The sequence below is a fragment of the Euprymna scolopes genome, chromosome 9, assembly GCF_053919585.1.
Source record: "Euprymna scolopes isolate OS-2025 chromosome 9, ASM5391958v1, whole genome shotgun sequence".
NCBI lineage: Eukaryota > Metazoa > Mollusca > Cephalopoda > Sepiida > Sepiolidae > Euprymna > Euprymna scolopes.
Window position 1 is genome coordinate 167,097,915 of NC_136490.1, and position 16,277 is coordinate 167,114,191.

The following is a 16,277-nucleotide window of genomic DNA, read 5'->3' on the forward strand; positions in this document are numbered from 1 at the left end:
AGATTGAAATTTCCAATTCGATTATTATTTGCAATCGTTATCAACAAAGCTCAGGGACAATCTTTACAATAGTGTGGCTTACATCTGCAAACTGGGCAACAAACCAGAAAATCTCTATATCAGCTTAAAAAATGAAACAACAAAAATTGTGTATTCACACGTACTGAAAATTAAGCATATAAAAACATGCATTTTCTCATTTGGGTTATTTTTCCACATTTTGCCAAATTGAGCCACATCAATGCGTGGCAGGGTACAGCTAATAATAATAATAATAATAATAATAATAATAATAATAATGATAATGATAATAATAATGATAATGGTAATAATAATAATAATGATAATAATAATAATAATGACAATAATAATAATGATAATAATAATGATAATGGCAATAATAATGATAATAATAATGATAATGATAATAATGATAATATTTATAATAATGATAATAATAATAATGATAATAATAATAATAATAATGATAATAATAATGATAATGGTAATAATAATAATAATAATAATAATATTAATAATAATAATAATGATAATAATAATAATAATGACAATAATAATGATAATAATAATAATGATAATGGTAATAATAATAATAATAATGACAATAATAATAATGATAATATTAATAATAATGATAATAATAATAATAATGATAATGGTAATAATAATAATAATAATAATAATAATAATAATAATGGTAATAATAGTAATAATAATAATAATAATAATAATAATGATAATAATAATAATAATAATAATAATAATAATAATAATGGTAATAATAATAATAATAATAATAATAATGATAATAATGGTAATAATAATAATAATAATAATGGTAATAATGATAATAATAATGATGATGATGATGATTATGATGATGATAACAACAATAACAACAATAACAATAACAATAATAATAATAATAACAATAATAATAATAATGATAATGACGACAGACTGAGCCACCTTATGTTCATGGATACCCTAAAGTAAGAAAGAAATAGGGACGCTGTTAAGCACAATCAGAATCTTAAGTCAGACCGAATGGAATGTTGCATGGAAAAGTGTGCGCTCCTGATCATGAGAAGGAGATAACTGGAAGCAAGGAAGGTATGATACTACCCAACCAAATAGAGATGAGGGCAATAGGTGAACATGATAGCTACAAATATTTTGTTTTCTGAAAGCAGACAATATCAAAACAACATAGATGAAAGAGAAAATTGGAACAGAAATATCCCAGATGAACAAGAAAACTCCTCAAATCGAAACTATATAGTAGAAACCTAATAAAATGCATAAACACATGCGTCACTAGTAAGATACTCTGAACTATTTATAGGTTGATCTAAGAAGAACTGAGACATTTCGACCAAAAGACTAGAAAACTTATGACGATGCACAATGCACTGGCCTTCGGGTCTAGATCAAAGTATAGTATCTGTTCTTCAGATGTTACACTTCAATTTCTTGTTTCTTTCAGTGGAGGAGAAATCCTTTACAACTGAGTCAATTTTTAATTTTTGTTCCTTTTCTCTACGGTAAAAAAACGACTCTGGTGTCTAACTCTGTTCCGTAGGGAGGCACTGTAAAAAGGTACATCCAAATAATGATACTGAGCGACTCATGTGAAAGGAAAAGATGGAAAAAGAAGGTTGGTGTGTAAATAAGACAAGAATTAGAAAAATACAAAATGTAGAAAACGGAAAGGATAATTACTTCAACAAACGACACCGAAACAAGAACAGAAACAGAAGAAAAAAGGAAGAAGACGAGAAAAGAAATGGGAAGAGAAGCAACTACATGGACGATTTAAAACGATGGCAACAGATGAGACTAACAAAAACACTTGGACATGGCTACACAAAGGAAACCTTAACAGAGAAACTGAATTCCTAATAACAGCCGCACAAGATAACGCAATTAGAGCCTATCACATAAAACAAGGATTGACAAGACATTAGAGAACAGTAAATGCAGACTCTTCAGGCAAAGAGACGAAACAATAAACCATATAATAAGCGAATGCAGATAACTAGCCTAACAAGAATGTAAGACAAATAGACACGATAAAGTCGGGAAGGCAGTACACTGGGAATTATGCAGACAACTGAATTTTGAACACCCAGACAAATAATGCAAGCACAAACCAGCAGCAGTCTTTGAAAATGAAAGTCACAAAATCCCATGGGACTTGGATATACAAACGGATGCACCAATTCAGGCAGGACGACCGGATGTCATACTAGTTAACCAGAAGGGAAAGATCTGTCAGATTGTAGATTTTGCTGTTCTAGCAGACCACAGAGCGGAGATCTAGGAGATGGAGAAGCGGAGCAAATACATTGAACTGACCAGAGAGCTCCAAGGAATATGAAAGATGAAAAAAATCAGAATAACACCAATAATAGTAGGAGCGCTACGGAAAAAATACCGAAAAACTTTGAAAGGAGAATGGGGGAGATTGAAATCAGAGGGGTGGCTGGTAAGATACAACGGTTAACAGTAATGAAAACTGCTGAAATATTAAGGAAACCCCTTGAAACTAATACACATGATCTACAGACACAAATTGGAACTGCAGAAATGCTACAGATGTAAAGCACAAAGGAGTATCACAAGGAATCATGAAATTGGAACTGTATATCTGTAAGTTAACTCCATACCTTCCCCTGAATTTTGTGTGTGTGCCACCAAAACCTGACACCAGACCAAATAAGCGAGGGGGGTCAAGAAGGATAGAAAGGCCAAGGAGAGAAAGCACTAACCAGACCTCCACTGGGTGAGTGCAAAGAAGACTGGGGCCTTGGGGGGGGCTTTTTGCCACGCAAATTCCACTGAAGATCAATGGTCGCCGTCAACGAAAAATTAATGGTAAGCGGCTGTTACGATAACGCAAATCCATCTGCAGTGGTTATCGAAAGAGGTGGAGAGTACTAAAATCTGGGGAAAATAGTTGTCACCCAAACTCCAGAGAACGCCATAATTTGTTCTCAAAGAGAAATCTTTGATGATGTTCTGTGTGATTACTCCTAATGAGTAAATAATATTTTAACTATATTGCCCAAAGCTGTGTGATGATACTATTGACGTGTTTGGAAGAAAATAGGAAAGAGACAAAAGTATAGAAAAAAAGGAAATAAGTTTATCTGGGAAACAGGTGTATATGAAATGAGGTTATGGAAAGACAATGGAAAGGAAGTTGTTCACCAAGAAACACAAAAGGAATTTGAGGTGGGATTGTTGGTCAGGGTGTGGCGATGATTGAGGCAAAGAAGCAAAATGTATTTTAGAGTTAGTTTCGATATGAGATTTTTGATGAGTTTCGCAGCAGTTAGTGATAGTTGAGGAAACGAGGAACTAAGTTTATTGGGAATATAAAGGTATATGAAATGGGGTTGGTGGAAATACAAAGATTCTGGAAAGTGGAGAAGAAAGAGAAAAAGAAGTACGAGAAAAGACAGGAAAAATAAATTTATTGGGAGAAACAAAAGTAAAGGAAATGTGGTTGATGGAAAGATAGTGGATAGAAAGTTGTTCTCCAAGAAACACAAAAGAAAGCTGAGGTGGAATTGTTAGTCAAGGTGTAGCCATGATTGAGACCAATAAAGGTCAATATATTTTAGAGTAAGTTTTGTGAGAGTCCATAGGTTTTGCAACAGTTGACGATAGTTGGGTACAAGTTTACGAACTGTCTTCGGTTTGCGGTGATTTATGGCAGTTACAGTCGACTAGGGTTTCGAGTTAGACACAATCGAAGGTAGGCTGTTGCTTGGGGAAATAAATTGATTAACCGACTGACAAACAAGGTCTCATCAGTAGATGTAAATGTGGACCTTTAACATTAAGAGGGTCGATGGTGTCACACACCTTGATATTTGCAGAATGTGTTTTTGTATGCTTGCTTTATTTTGAATTTTCATATTTGTGAATCAACTAGTGGCCGCTTATAGAAGAGATGATGACACGCATAGAAGAGAAGATGAAAGAAAATAAAACTATGAATACAGCGTTGGGTCGCTGTTGTCGTACAAGCTAACATGTAGTTTCACAAAATATTCCCTAAGCCTTAGTTTGTGTGGCAGAATTTAGTCTCTAAATGAATACAATTTTGTTCACGTGATTTCTTCTATCTTATCACTAATTGTCATGTTAGACTATTTATAGATAAATCCTATTTTAATAAAATAAATTACTTCCATCTAAACAGTGATTATTACAAGTGGATTAGTAAAGAGAAACAAAGGTGAGAAACGGATATCCCAAGTTTGTTTACTTGAAAATGATGTTTATAGTTTTGTATGTTTATTTACCTCCTGCGAGAATTATTTGCTAACAAAACACAAGCTGAGGTCATTGTGACAAAACCAACTTCTGCATAAAACTTATTGGAATAAACGACATAAATTGTTTTCAAACAAATGCATTTGCACTGCCCATTCATTTTGCGACCTATTAGCGTTAACATTATTTCCGGATGAAGCCTATTTTATCACGTAAATGACTTACAATCAAAATAAAATTATTTGTGGATAAAAATGTATTCAAACAGAGGTGTTTTTGCAGCAATATGAACTGAGGCTTGAAATTATTATTTTCTACTTCACGTTGGAAGCGCCAGAACCCGGTTCCTGCTAGTAGATTAATAAGAGTTGATTTAAGTTTATGAATTATTATTGTTATAAAATTCTACTTGCAAGAGTTTTGGTTTCTTTGAATATCTATTGTTTGTATAGTAAGAATTGGCTCTCAAAACTAACATTTTCATCTTAAAACCAATAATGATTTTAAAGTTCTTTTTGATATTTGTTGGGTTACACATAAAACAACTTTTAAAATTAATATCGACTGTGTATATTTTTCTTTCAGGTGGATTTTTGGTGAGACGGGGTGCATCGCCTGCGGATTCTATGGATTTCTTGCTGGAATATCGCAGATTTGGTGTCTTTTTGCTTTCTCTGTGGAACGATATATTGCCACCAATTACAAGAAATTCTGTAAGTTACACACTAAATATTTTTCATTGACTCTTGTAATCCAGTGGAAATGTCTTGAGCCTCAGTTTTTAAAGATATTTGTCAAACAAATGTCCAGAAACGTTTTTGTTTGTTTGTTTGTTTGTCTATTTTTGTGGGTTTTTTTTTTTGTTTTTGTTTTTTTGCATTATGGTTCCTTGGACTATTTTTCTCATTTTGACTGTTATTTTCACAACGTTTCTGTCGATGTAACCTCCGACCTTCTTCAGGCGTGTCTTCTTTAACTCTAGAATCTTTTTTGTGAACGCGGTCATCTTTCTGTCAAACTCGGTATTTTTCACGGAATTTCGAACGGAATCCTTTATCCCGTGGCGTAGTGGATAAAGTATTTGATAAAATTCAGTTGTGTAGTAACACTCTTCTGCAGGTTGAAGGTTTAATATTTAGTACAGACGATACTCAATATACAAATGCGAATTATTTAGGACCTTTACCCGGTCATGGTTGTTGGAATGAGATCATGCTATCCCCGTGGATTATATATATACTTCTACTTTCGAATAGCATTCAAGATCAGAACAGTAGCCTGAAGAACCCAAATAATACGAATAATTAATCCTCATCTCAAAAATTCAGAAACATTTTCTTTTATTTAAATATGCATAAATTCTTTACTTTTAAACAGATTAATACAAAATTGGCCAGTATGACTGCAAAGACATTTTATATGATGCCATTTCGAAATATTAACATCACTTCCGGTCAATACGATTTTGGACAGAAAAGATCACGAATATATTACAAATACAAATTCTCTATGGACATTACAAAATGCTACATGTAAAAATAAAAGCGGCACGATTCGGTGTTGAAATAAATTATATATATATATTAATATTATGAGGATGAGCGAAAACTCTTAGAAGCATTTTTACTAAAATTAAAAACGTTAAATAACCAGATAAAGTGTTTTAAATCATGTTAAGATGCAAAAAAAATACATTCAAGTTTTTTTAAACTTTAAATATTTCTTAGTAATTTCGGAAAAGATATCACTGATAAAAAAAGGAGAAGAAATTTTCTTCGTAAGAAAATGTCCGTAGACTGTGATGCTGTATCGCGGTTCTGTACTTATGTTGTTGTGTAAAAAAATTCTTGGCTTTTAAGCTTTTTTAAACGCTTGGTTGCTGCTATGTAACGAGGATTGGCAAAAAGCTCTTTGGAAGCATTTGTAATCATTTTTTTTTAATTTTGATTCACGAACAAATACTTTCCCTTCTCTTCTCTGATGATGCAGATATTATTATATGAAATTAATAATGAATATTTCAAGTTAAAAGATTGAATGATTTTAATAAAATGCTTGCATCTTAACGTGGTTTAAAAACAGTTTGTTTATGCAAAACTTTATAAAATAAACGTTTTAAATGTTTTCGGACTATGACATAGAGAACGTGCATTTAATTACTTTTGTAGGCGTTTATCGACTCAGATGGTTAAACTGTTTTTTCGAGTCGTAATGTAAACAAGTATGCAAAGATTGTTTCTAATAATTGTGCTATCTATATGATAAGCTTAAAAATTGTTGAGTGGTGTGTTACTATGCTTATTTCCTTACCACCCCACAAGAGAAAAATTAGACACAAGGCCAGTTTTAATGTGGAAAAATTCAATTCTCCAAACGGATACTCTAAGAAGATAACAAAATTTTCTCTATTAAGGAACTACATTCGACCCCCCCCACTCCAATCAAAAACAGAACATATACTGCACTTTTATCATATTACTACTGTATTCATTTTTATTTGGGTGTGATATTATTTTAGCATTAAATAATAATCTATGGTTTTGGACTAATACCCTGCTCTTAAATAATACCATTTAATTCTATAGCGCTTATATAAGTAAAAGCTCAGATGAACTTTGCGCCAAAAGATTGAAGATTTAAAGATATTTTTAGATCCGTCCTAATTATAGAATGACCTAATTCGCTCATATTTTCAGCTGCATGTATTAAATAAAATGACCTAATTCGTGTTGAAGTGGAATCTGTGTATTCATAGAATGATCTATTAAATAAGATTCTATTTTGACTATCTGGACCTTGCAGAAATTCCTCGGTGTTTCTTTTTTAAATAATCAGTAGTATTTATTCTTAATTATATTATTTTTGAATAAAATAAATCTCTGCCATGATCAATGTTATAAAGACAAATACTTGCTTTTTCTTCTTCCGTAAAAATGATTATTATTAGCTAAATATGCTTTAAATAAATAAGAATAATATGCATTTTTTGTTTTATTTAGAATTGTTTCAATTTAATTATTCTTTACCGAATGAACATTGTCTGTTTTTACAATAAAATTATTATCAGCTAAATAATCTCCAAGAAATAAAATCCTGCAAAATCAGAATGTGTCAGTGGAGACACAACAGTGGATGAGCAAAGTTCATAACAAAAAATCAGGAAAGATGAAGATTTGCAAAATATCCATCAACATCGGACATGTTTGGACGTTGGTCAGAAGTCTGTGTTATATAATAAGGAAGGCAAAAGTCATGACAAAACTTTCCTTAATCGTCAGTTTTGCTTGAGTGGATTAGTCATTCAACATTGTGAACATTAAATTCATCACAGACATGAATGCTAGCTGAAGGGTAAGAAGATAGTATCTTGTTACTTTTCTCAGAGATTTGCTCAACAATAAATCCATCAGTGGGAGGATAACTGAGAGCAAAGATGAAAGTGGTGATATTCGTAAGTGCAACACTGAAAAGTAAATAGAGCAGATGAAAATCTTTATAGTAAGTGTCCATATTATATGAAAAGCCGTGCTTGATTTAGACACAAAGTTGGGTTTTGATATCATGTTTGAGCAACTGGTGTTCATTAAGCCTTTCATAGAAACTGGCATGTTAATGTTTGTTTTGCACAAAAATAGCAGGTCTGGTTTTGAACAATATACTCTTAAGTTGCCTCATTATTGCTAATGTGCGTTTCTTTTATTTCAGCATCTGACCAGCCGTTAGTCATCTAACTCCCTTTAGTTGAGCCTATGGTCCCACATTTTAATAGGAACTTTAAGTACAAAGGGAACATTTGAAAGAAACAGGGTGAAAAAGAACATTATCTAACAAAAAGTTTTTTTTAAAAACTATGAAAAAATGCCACAGAACCGTATGGAATGCTTCAAACCGCTTTGGAAGTTGCAGGTTTTGAGTGGCATAAACGATTCAAGGAAGGCAAAGCGTTTATGAAGGATAATGAGGAAGTGACTGATAGATCACCAGTGGTGATGAAGATGTTCCAAGCTCTGATGAACAAACCTGGTCTGATGGAATAAACCCTGAGTGCTCTTGCTTTTTAACCAGAAACTATTATGAACTGGGAGGAAGGAGATGAACAATACACTCCTCAGTGCTAATACATATTTCTTTCATTTCAGCAGCTGACTGAGCTTTAGTCATCTAACTCTCTTTCGTTGAGTCTACGGTCCTGCATTTGAATAGGTTTGGTCTTTTCTAAATACATTTCAACTTCTGGAAGGTTGGAATGTACATTTCTAATGTTGAAAAAAGAGATTTAATAATAAAAGAGTTTCTGTTTGTGTTTTGATTTGTGACTTGTTAGAATTGGAAGATTTGAGGCGCATATACCAGAAGACATAAGAAATGGGTAAACTAGCTTCGTAAACCATTGAAGAAAGAAAAGCTCCATCAGCGCCCACTAAACTATTGCATAATCCAGATTTGATTCACCAAATCGCCATACAGCAACACCAGTATTTTACACGTGTTGAGAGGATAGCCTCTGAGGTTGAAATACTTGGACTAACAGGCAGATTCACATCAGCTCAAGTAAAAAATATTTCCTTCTAGTACCGTTATTAGTGACATGGCAATGAGATTAGAAAGAAAGAATTACACAAGTCCTCTCAAGTCACTGCTCATATTTAACTGTCGCGCCAGGAGAGACCTACTTCCCCTTTTGTGAAGACCGTCGTTCATAAAAAATATGAATTGAGTAGCAAATTAGGGCGAGAGCTTCAGGGCTGCCAAAAATGTGTTCACAATCTATTTGTTTGGCCGAACATAAAGTTCTTTTATAGTAAAAAAAACAAACTAAATTTGTATTTAGTATAAGTTTTCTTGATTCGCTTCCCAATAAAAGGAAATGGAAAATATGCCTCATCCCACATTTCAAAGAGGAGCGTTTTTTTATGTTTGTCAAAACAGTTGAAACATATAGAGAACAGAACCAAGGAATTTTGGACAAACATTCACGTTTAGTCGAGAATGTTGGAATAAAAAATCAAAACGAGAGAGAAAAAATAAATTAATATTAAGAATTTTGCATAAAATATTTTAGAAAATTGTTAATCATCTAAGAATTACATATTTCTGAGTAAAACATCACGTTTCAAAAAGTATCTAAAATCACAAAATAAAGACACAGAGGATTTATCTATTCATTTATTTCGCTAAATTCTTTAGCAGAAGTTAAAACTCACAATCTTTTGTAGAATTTCCTTTTGTAATATTCTTAACTAATTCTTTTATCCATTAGAATGTGTCACAAAGAGCATTCTCAAATGAATTTCTGTGATTTGTATTTTTGTAAACCTTACGTCTAATATGATGATTTCTATTATGCATCTTGCATGTCCATCGTATTATAATCAGTTATATTATAATCAGTTATATTATAATTTAGCTATATTATAATTAGTTATTATTATTACTATTATTATTTCTAATTGTAAATTTATCTGCTTTTTCTATTTAGATTATTCATTTCAACATAATTTTCATCTTTATACTTGGCATACAGATAACAAGATACCAAAGTTTTATGTACGACATAAAAAGAAATTGGAATCTTAGAAAGATTTTTATAATTCCAGAAATTATAAGAGCAACTGAATTCATGAAAAAAGAATTTCAAAAACTACCCGGCAAATATACCCGCTGAATCAAGTGCAAGAGAGATTCAGGCAATTACACTTCATAAGATGACTAGAATCTTAAAGATTTGGGAATATATGAGATAGCGGCTGAATGTCTGGCATCCATAGGATGCTCCATACCCAGCTTGAACCAAATGATAATTGAAAAAAAAAAGTGAAAAGAATAATCAAGAGGATAGTGTAGCCTAACATTCTTGAGAATCCTTCTTTTTTTCAGAGTTGACAACTGTCTATAATTTCAACAATGTCTTGCATAGGTTGGTGAGCACATTCTAAATACCAGACATAATCATATCTGATTTGGATGTTTCTCTTAAGGTTACAGATTTTCAATATTGTTAAAAACTTAAGTGCAAACAAATAAATGTGAATCCAAGATTATCGAAAATTTCTGTGTTCTTATTCGATAAGAGTTTGTATGTTAGATGTGCAGAAGATAAAGTTAAAAGTGAAAATTTCACGTGAACGAAGTTAAGCAGAAAAATGGAATTGTTCATTAAAGATCAAGTTAAACTGATGTATCATGACAGCCGTTGTGTCATGACAAAAAATATAACAAATTAGATTATTTATTAGAGACGTCTTTTCCGAAATCATCATCACATGTTTTGGAAAAACTTATACTTTTTCTCTTTAAATAGTTAAATTCTGTTGTAAAGTAATAATCAATATTTGCTGTAAGTGATTGAAAAATGATATACTTTTTACTTTTTCTTATTTCAGACAAAACAATTCCTTCAATTTACTACACATTGACAATTATTGCGATGATTGGAATTGGCTTGTTCTGGGCATGCATGCCGTTACTCGGATGGTCACAGTAAGTAATCACATTTCATTAGCATTAATATTATAACATGCAAATGTAAGGTATACATTTCACACAACTTTCAAATAGTTCGTTGTGGAGAAAACTTCTCATTTTGGAATAATATTGTCAGAAAAAAAACAATACAATGAACGAGTTCTAAGTCAACATCAGTCTGAACTTTTCGCGTTTAAAACGACTTTTTTTGGTTGGAAAATGTTCCTGTTAAAACTAACTTGCTTTTGAAGTGATGACTGGAGTAAAAAAAAGGATAGCAATTCAAGCTGCTTGCTTTATAGCATTTGTTCGAATCGCATTTACTTGCTTTATAGCATTTGTTTGAATCACATTTACTTGCTTTATAGCATTTTTTCGAATCGCATTTACTTGCTTTATAGCATTTGTTCGAATCGCATTTACTTGCTTTATAGCATTTGTTCGAATCGCATTTACTTGCTTTATAGCATTTGTTCGAATCGCATTTACTTGCTTTATAGCATTTGTTCGACTCGCATTTACTTGCTTTATAGCATTTGTTCGAATCGCATTTACTTGCTTTATAGCATTTTTTCGAATCGCATTTACTTGCTTTATAGCATTTGTTCGAATCGCATTTACTTGCTTTATAGCATTTGTTCGAATCGCATTTACTTGCTTTATAGCATTTGTTCGAATCGCATTTACTTGCTTTATAGCATTTGTTCGAATCGCATTTACTTGCTTTATAGCATTTGTTCGAATCGCATTTACTTGCTTTATAGCATTTGTTCGAATCGCATTTACTTGCTTTATAGCATTTGCTCGAATCGCATTTACTTGCTTTATAGCATTTGTTCGAATCGCATTTACTTACTTTATAGCATTTGTTCGAATCGCATTTACTTGCTTTATAGCATTTGTTCGAATCGCATTTACTTGCTTTATAGCATTTGTTCGAATCGCATTTACTTGCTTTATAGCATTTGTTCGACTCGCATTTACTTGCTTTATAGCATTTGTTCGAATCGCATTTACTTGCTTTATAGCATTTGTTCGAATCGCATGCTGATGTAAAAATCTGACTCCACACTGCCATGAAATTATTGAAAATAAAGAAAAGGAGTAACACATATGAACTCAATAACTTTTCTTGGCTCGTTAATCTCACACATCATTTTTTAATCTACAACAGAACTTTTCTTCAGGATAGAAAGTGTTATTAGTTGTGGCTTATGTCCAAGCAAGAGTGAGAACAACTATGAATTACTGTAACTATTGAATCTGATTATTAGAACTGCTTGTGAGGATTACAAGATTCTCGTTACTATTAACATACATCACACACACCCACACCCACACCCATACACCCACGCACCCATACACACACACACACACACACACCAAAATCATGCGGATTCTGGGTTTAAGAAATGTATTCTTTACATTTCTGAATTTTGGAGATGAGGAATGTTTGGAATATTTAGACTGTTGTTCTCATTTAGAGTGTTATTTTCATAACGCTTTGGTCGATGTAACCTCAGATCTTCTTCAGATGTATTTTTCGAACTCGGGAATATTTCTGTCAAACTCGGGAATCTGCACAGAATTCTGACTGGAACCTTTTATTTAATCATCAAGAATGCTCTTGTTCCATCAAAATACAACTGCAAGGTACGTAGGACGTCTACCCAGTCATGGCCGATGAAACAAGAGCATGCTATCTCTGTTGATTAAATAAAATGTTCTGTTCGGTATTCCATGCAGTGTCTTGAGATCGACAGAAAATTCCATCGTTTGACGGAAATATTGTGGAAGTACGAGGTGCCTTCAATAATTTTGCAGACTTTTTTCGTGTGGGCACTCTTATCGATATAACGCACACGAAACTCTAGTACTTTGCAGTAATCTCCTCCAGATGCAATGCACTTATTGTACCATTCCAACAACTCATGGAAGTCGTCTTGTGTAAACATATCAATGAACCGCATCACACCCTCTTTCATCTCCTCAATTGTCTCATAATGGCAGCCTGCAAGGTTTTTCTTGAATTGAAAGAATACTCAAAAGTCACAGGGAGCAAGGTCTGAACTGTAGGAAGGGTGAGAACTGTCTTGATGCCCATCTTGCTCAAATAGTCTGTGATCTTCTTTGAGCACCTTTGTGACAATTTTGTGCAAATCTTCCACAGATTCAGTTTCTTGCAAATAATTGTGTGTACAGTTCCCAGACTGACGTCAAACTGTGCATTATAGACACACAAGGGAGTGTCTAAATAATGAATGAAATTCTTTATTTGGCCAATCAACTCTAGTGTTCTGACTTCCTTACTCCTCCCACACCTCTTATCATCTCCCATAGACTTCTCCCTGCCTTCCATAAATCTTTTATGCCACTCCAAAACTGATGCTTAACTAATACAAGATGGTCCAAAAGCAATCTGAAGCATTCCATACGTTTCTGTGGCATTTTGTCCAAGTTTAAAACAGAATTTTATTGCATATCGTTCTTCTAAATTGTCCTCGCATCCAGATTGCATTTTTGAAATTCACTAGCTGTGACAATCAGGCTTTAGTAAGGTGTATTCCATTAATGCTCTAGTTGTTCATTTGAATCTGAAATCAAAAATGTGATCAGTAACCTCATAAAATTTATAGCAATAACATACTGAAATGTTCAAGAGTCTACAACAATTTGAAATGTTGTACAAAAATGTTTACAACAATTCGAAATGCTGTACAAAATAGACAACAACAATTTAAAATGCTGTACAAAAAAGACAACAACAATTTGAAATGTTGTACAAAAAAGTCTACAACAATTTGAAATGTTGTACAAAAAAGTCTACAACAATTTTGAAATGCACAAAAAAGACAACAACAATTTGAAATGTTGTACAAAAATGTTTACAACAATTTGAAATGTTATACGAAAAGTCTACAACAATTTGAAATGTTGTACAATAAAAGCACAACAACAATTTTAAATATTATACAAAAAGTCTACAACAATTTGAAATGTTGTACAAAAAAGACAACAATTTGAAATCTTGTACAAAAAAGTCTACAACAATTTTGAAATATTGTACAAAAAAGACAACAACAATTTGAAATGGTGTACAAAAAACAACAACAATTTTGAAATGTTGTGCAAAAAAGACAACAACAATTTGAAATGTTGTACAAAAATGTTTACAACAATTTGAAATGTTATACGAAAAGTCTACAACAATTTGAAATGTTGTACAATAAAAGCACAACAACAATTTTAAATGTTATACAAAAAGTCTACAACAATTTGAAATGTTGTACAAAAAAGACAACAACAATTTGAAATCTTGTACAAAAAAGTCTACAACAATTTTGAAATATTGTACAAAAAAGACAACAACAATTTGTAATGTTGTACAAAAAAGTCTACAACAATTTTGAAATGTTGTACAAAAAAATCTACAACAATTTGAAACAACAATTTGATGTAATTCTCTATCTATATAGGAGCCAGGTACGTCCAAGGATGGAGTACTGTTGCCACATCTGGACAGGAGCTGCTAGAAAGGACTTGTGCCAGTTGGCACAGTTTAATATTCAAATTTAAAATCGTTAAATACAATTTAGGCGCGCAGTGCAATTGATTGTTTCGGCGCGTTAAAAAAATGAAAAATGACACCCACGCAAATTCTGGCGTGACCTTTATATACCAAAGGTGCGTACGTAGTTGAAAGCACCCCATGTGATGTCTTCCGTCCAATGGAATTCCTCCTAGGACACATTTTAAAACTGATTTTCTAGAGCTCGTTTGGAGCCGATCAAATTAAATATAAACATGCACAAACACAAAATCTATCTCTTTAGTCTCTTAGCCTTTCGAGCATTCTTTCGTCTCTTTAAACTCTTCCGACTCATTCAACGCTTTCTCATATGGACTTACCACACGGGCAAGCATCAATTATTTCATTTCCACTGCTCCGCGCATTAATACTCTCTTTTAACAGACGAACATTAATATTGTCAATGTTACAAATTTGAACATTCAAAGAACACAAAAAGAGACTTTCATATGAACTCAAAAAAAGGAACTCTGAAATATTGAGAACTATGATTTAACTTGTTATTGTTTGTTATTTCTATTCCAGAAATAAACCTCCGTTTGTGTTGCACATAAGATTTCTTATTTTTATTTTCATTATTTGTGGAGGAAGTCAGTTCCCAAAAAAAGGCCAGGCGACCCCCACAAGTTGGTGACCCGACGCAGAAATGATATGCACAACGGAATCTTATAAGCTATTAAACAACCATGACTCAGCGGCAAAAGCGACAATTTTTTTTCGACCACAATTTCAAGCTCCGCGTCATCGGAAAAAGTCAGTTGACAGTTTAAAGGCTTTGAAATCACTTTCGAGCGAAGAAAACAAACATGGAACCTTCCTGTGTTGAAAAACCTCTGGCAACGTTAACGGTAAATATACCAGCATTTAATCCTACCAACATAAAGACCTGGTTTATCCAAATCCAGGCCCTTTTCGACGCAAAGCGGATAACGTCTCAACGAACCAAATACTGTTACTTGGTGGAAAAACTCCCGGCAGACGTCGTCGAAGAGGTGGCAGATTTATTGGAGAATGTGCCAGAAGACAACCCATATAACGAACTTAAGGAGGCCATCTTACGACGGACAGGCTTTTCAAACGAAACAAGGTTACGCAATCTTTTCACCCAAGTAGAATTGGGAGATCGCACTCCGTCACAACTTTTGCGATACATGCGTACATTGCTAGGGGACAACAAAATGTCCGAAAATATAATGAGAAGTCTGTGGCTGGATAAACTTCCAGACACAACAGTACAAATCCTAGCACCCACAACGGAAGAGACAAATATTGAAACACTCGCCGATATGGCAGATCGAATCCATGAAAATCTGAGGCACTGCAAAGTAAACTCAGCACAAGCACAGCAGAAACAGACGTGCGACGACGATATATCGGGACTAAAAATGACGGTCGAAAATCTCACTCGACAAGTGCAGGAATTAATACAAATAAACCATCGTTACTCATTTAATAAACGATCGGACTACCGAAAACGAAGTCTTAGTAGAGGTCGAAGCAACACACGGGAACGAGCGAAGGAAATCTGTTTTTACCACAAAAAATTCGGCACACAAGCTCGGCGTTGCACTTATCCTTGTTCTTTTAAAAACAAGAATCAGGGAAACAAATATTCCGGCCAGTAGAGACGACGACTGTCGCTGGATTTTCCACTAAAGGTCGTCTATTTTTTATTCGTGATAATAATCATGGATATAATTTCTTAATAGACACTGGAGCTGAAATCAGCGTGATACCACCTCTACGTAAACAAAAAGCTATTCCACAGCCTTACTACCTCCAAGCAGCTAATGGCACACAAATACCGACATACGGTGAAAAATATTTAGACGTCAATCTCGGCCTGCGCCGCACATTTCCGTGGATTTTTACCATAGCCAACGTGACGACACCAATATTAGGAGCAGATTTCCTA

The 16,277-nt window shown here is 33.3% G+C and overlaps 1 protein-coding gene across 1 annotated transcript in view; it reads left to right on the forward strand.

The window, feature by feature from the left end:
* The window catches only part of LOC145284972 (retinochrome-like), a 53,534-nt gene that overhangs the window by 30,988 nt on the left and 6,269 nt on the right, over positions 1–16,277 (forward strand). Inside the window, exons 3-4 of the mRNA XM_080134076.1 lie at positions 4,894–5,021; positions 10,692–10,788. Of these exons, the coding sequence (XP_079990202.1) occupies positions 4,894–5,021; positions 10,692–10,788 (225 nt within the window). The remainder of the gene's footprint in view (positions 1–4,893; positions 5,022–10,691; positions 10,789–16,277) is intronic.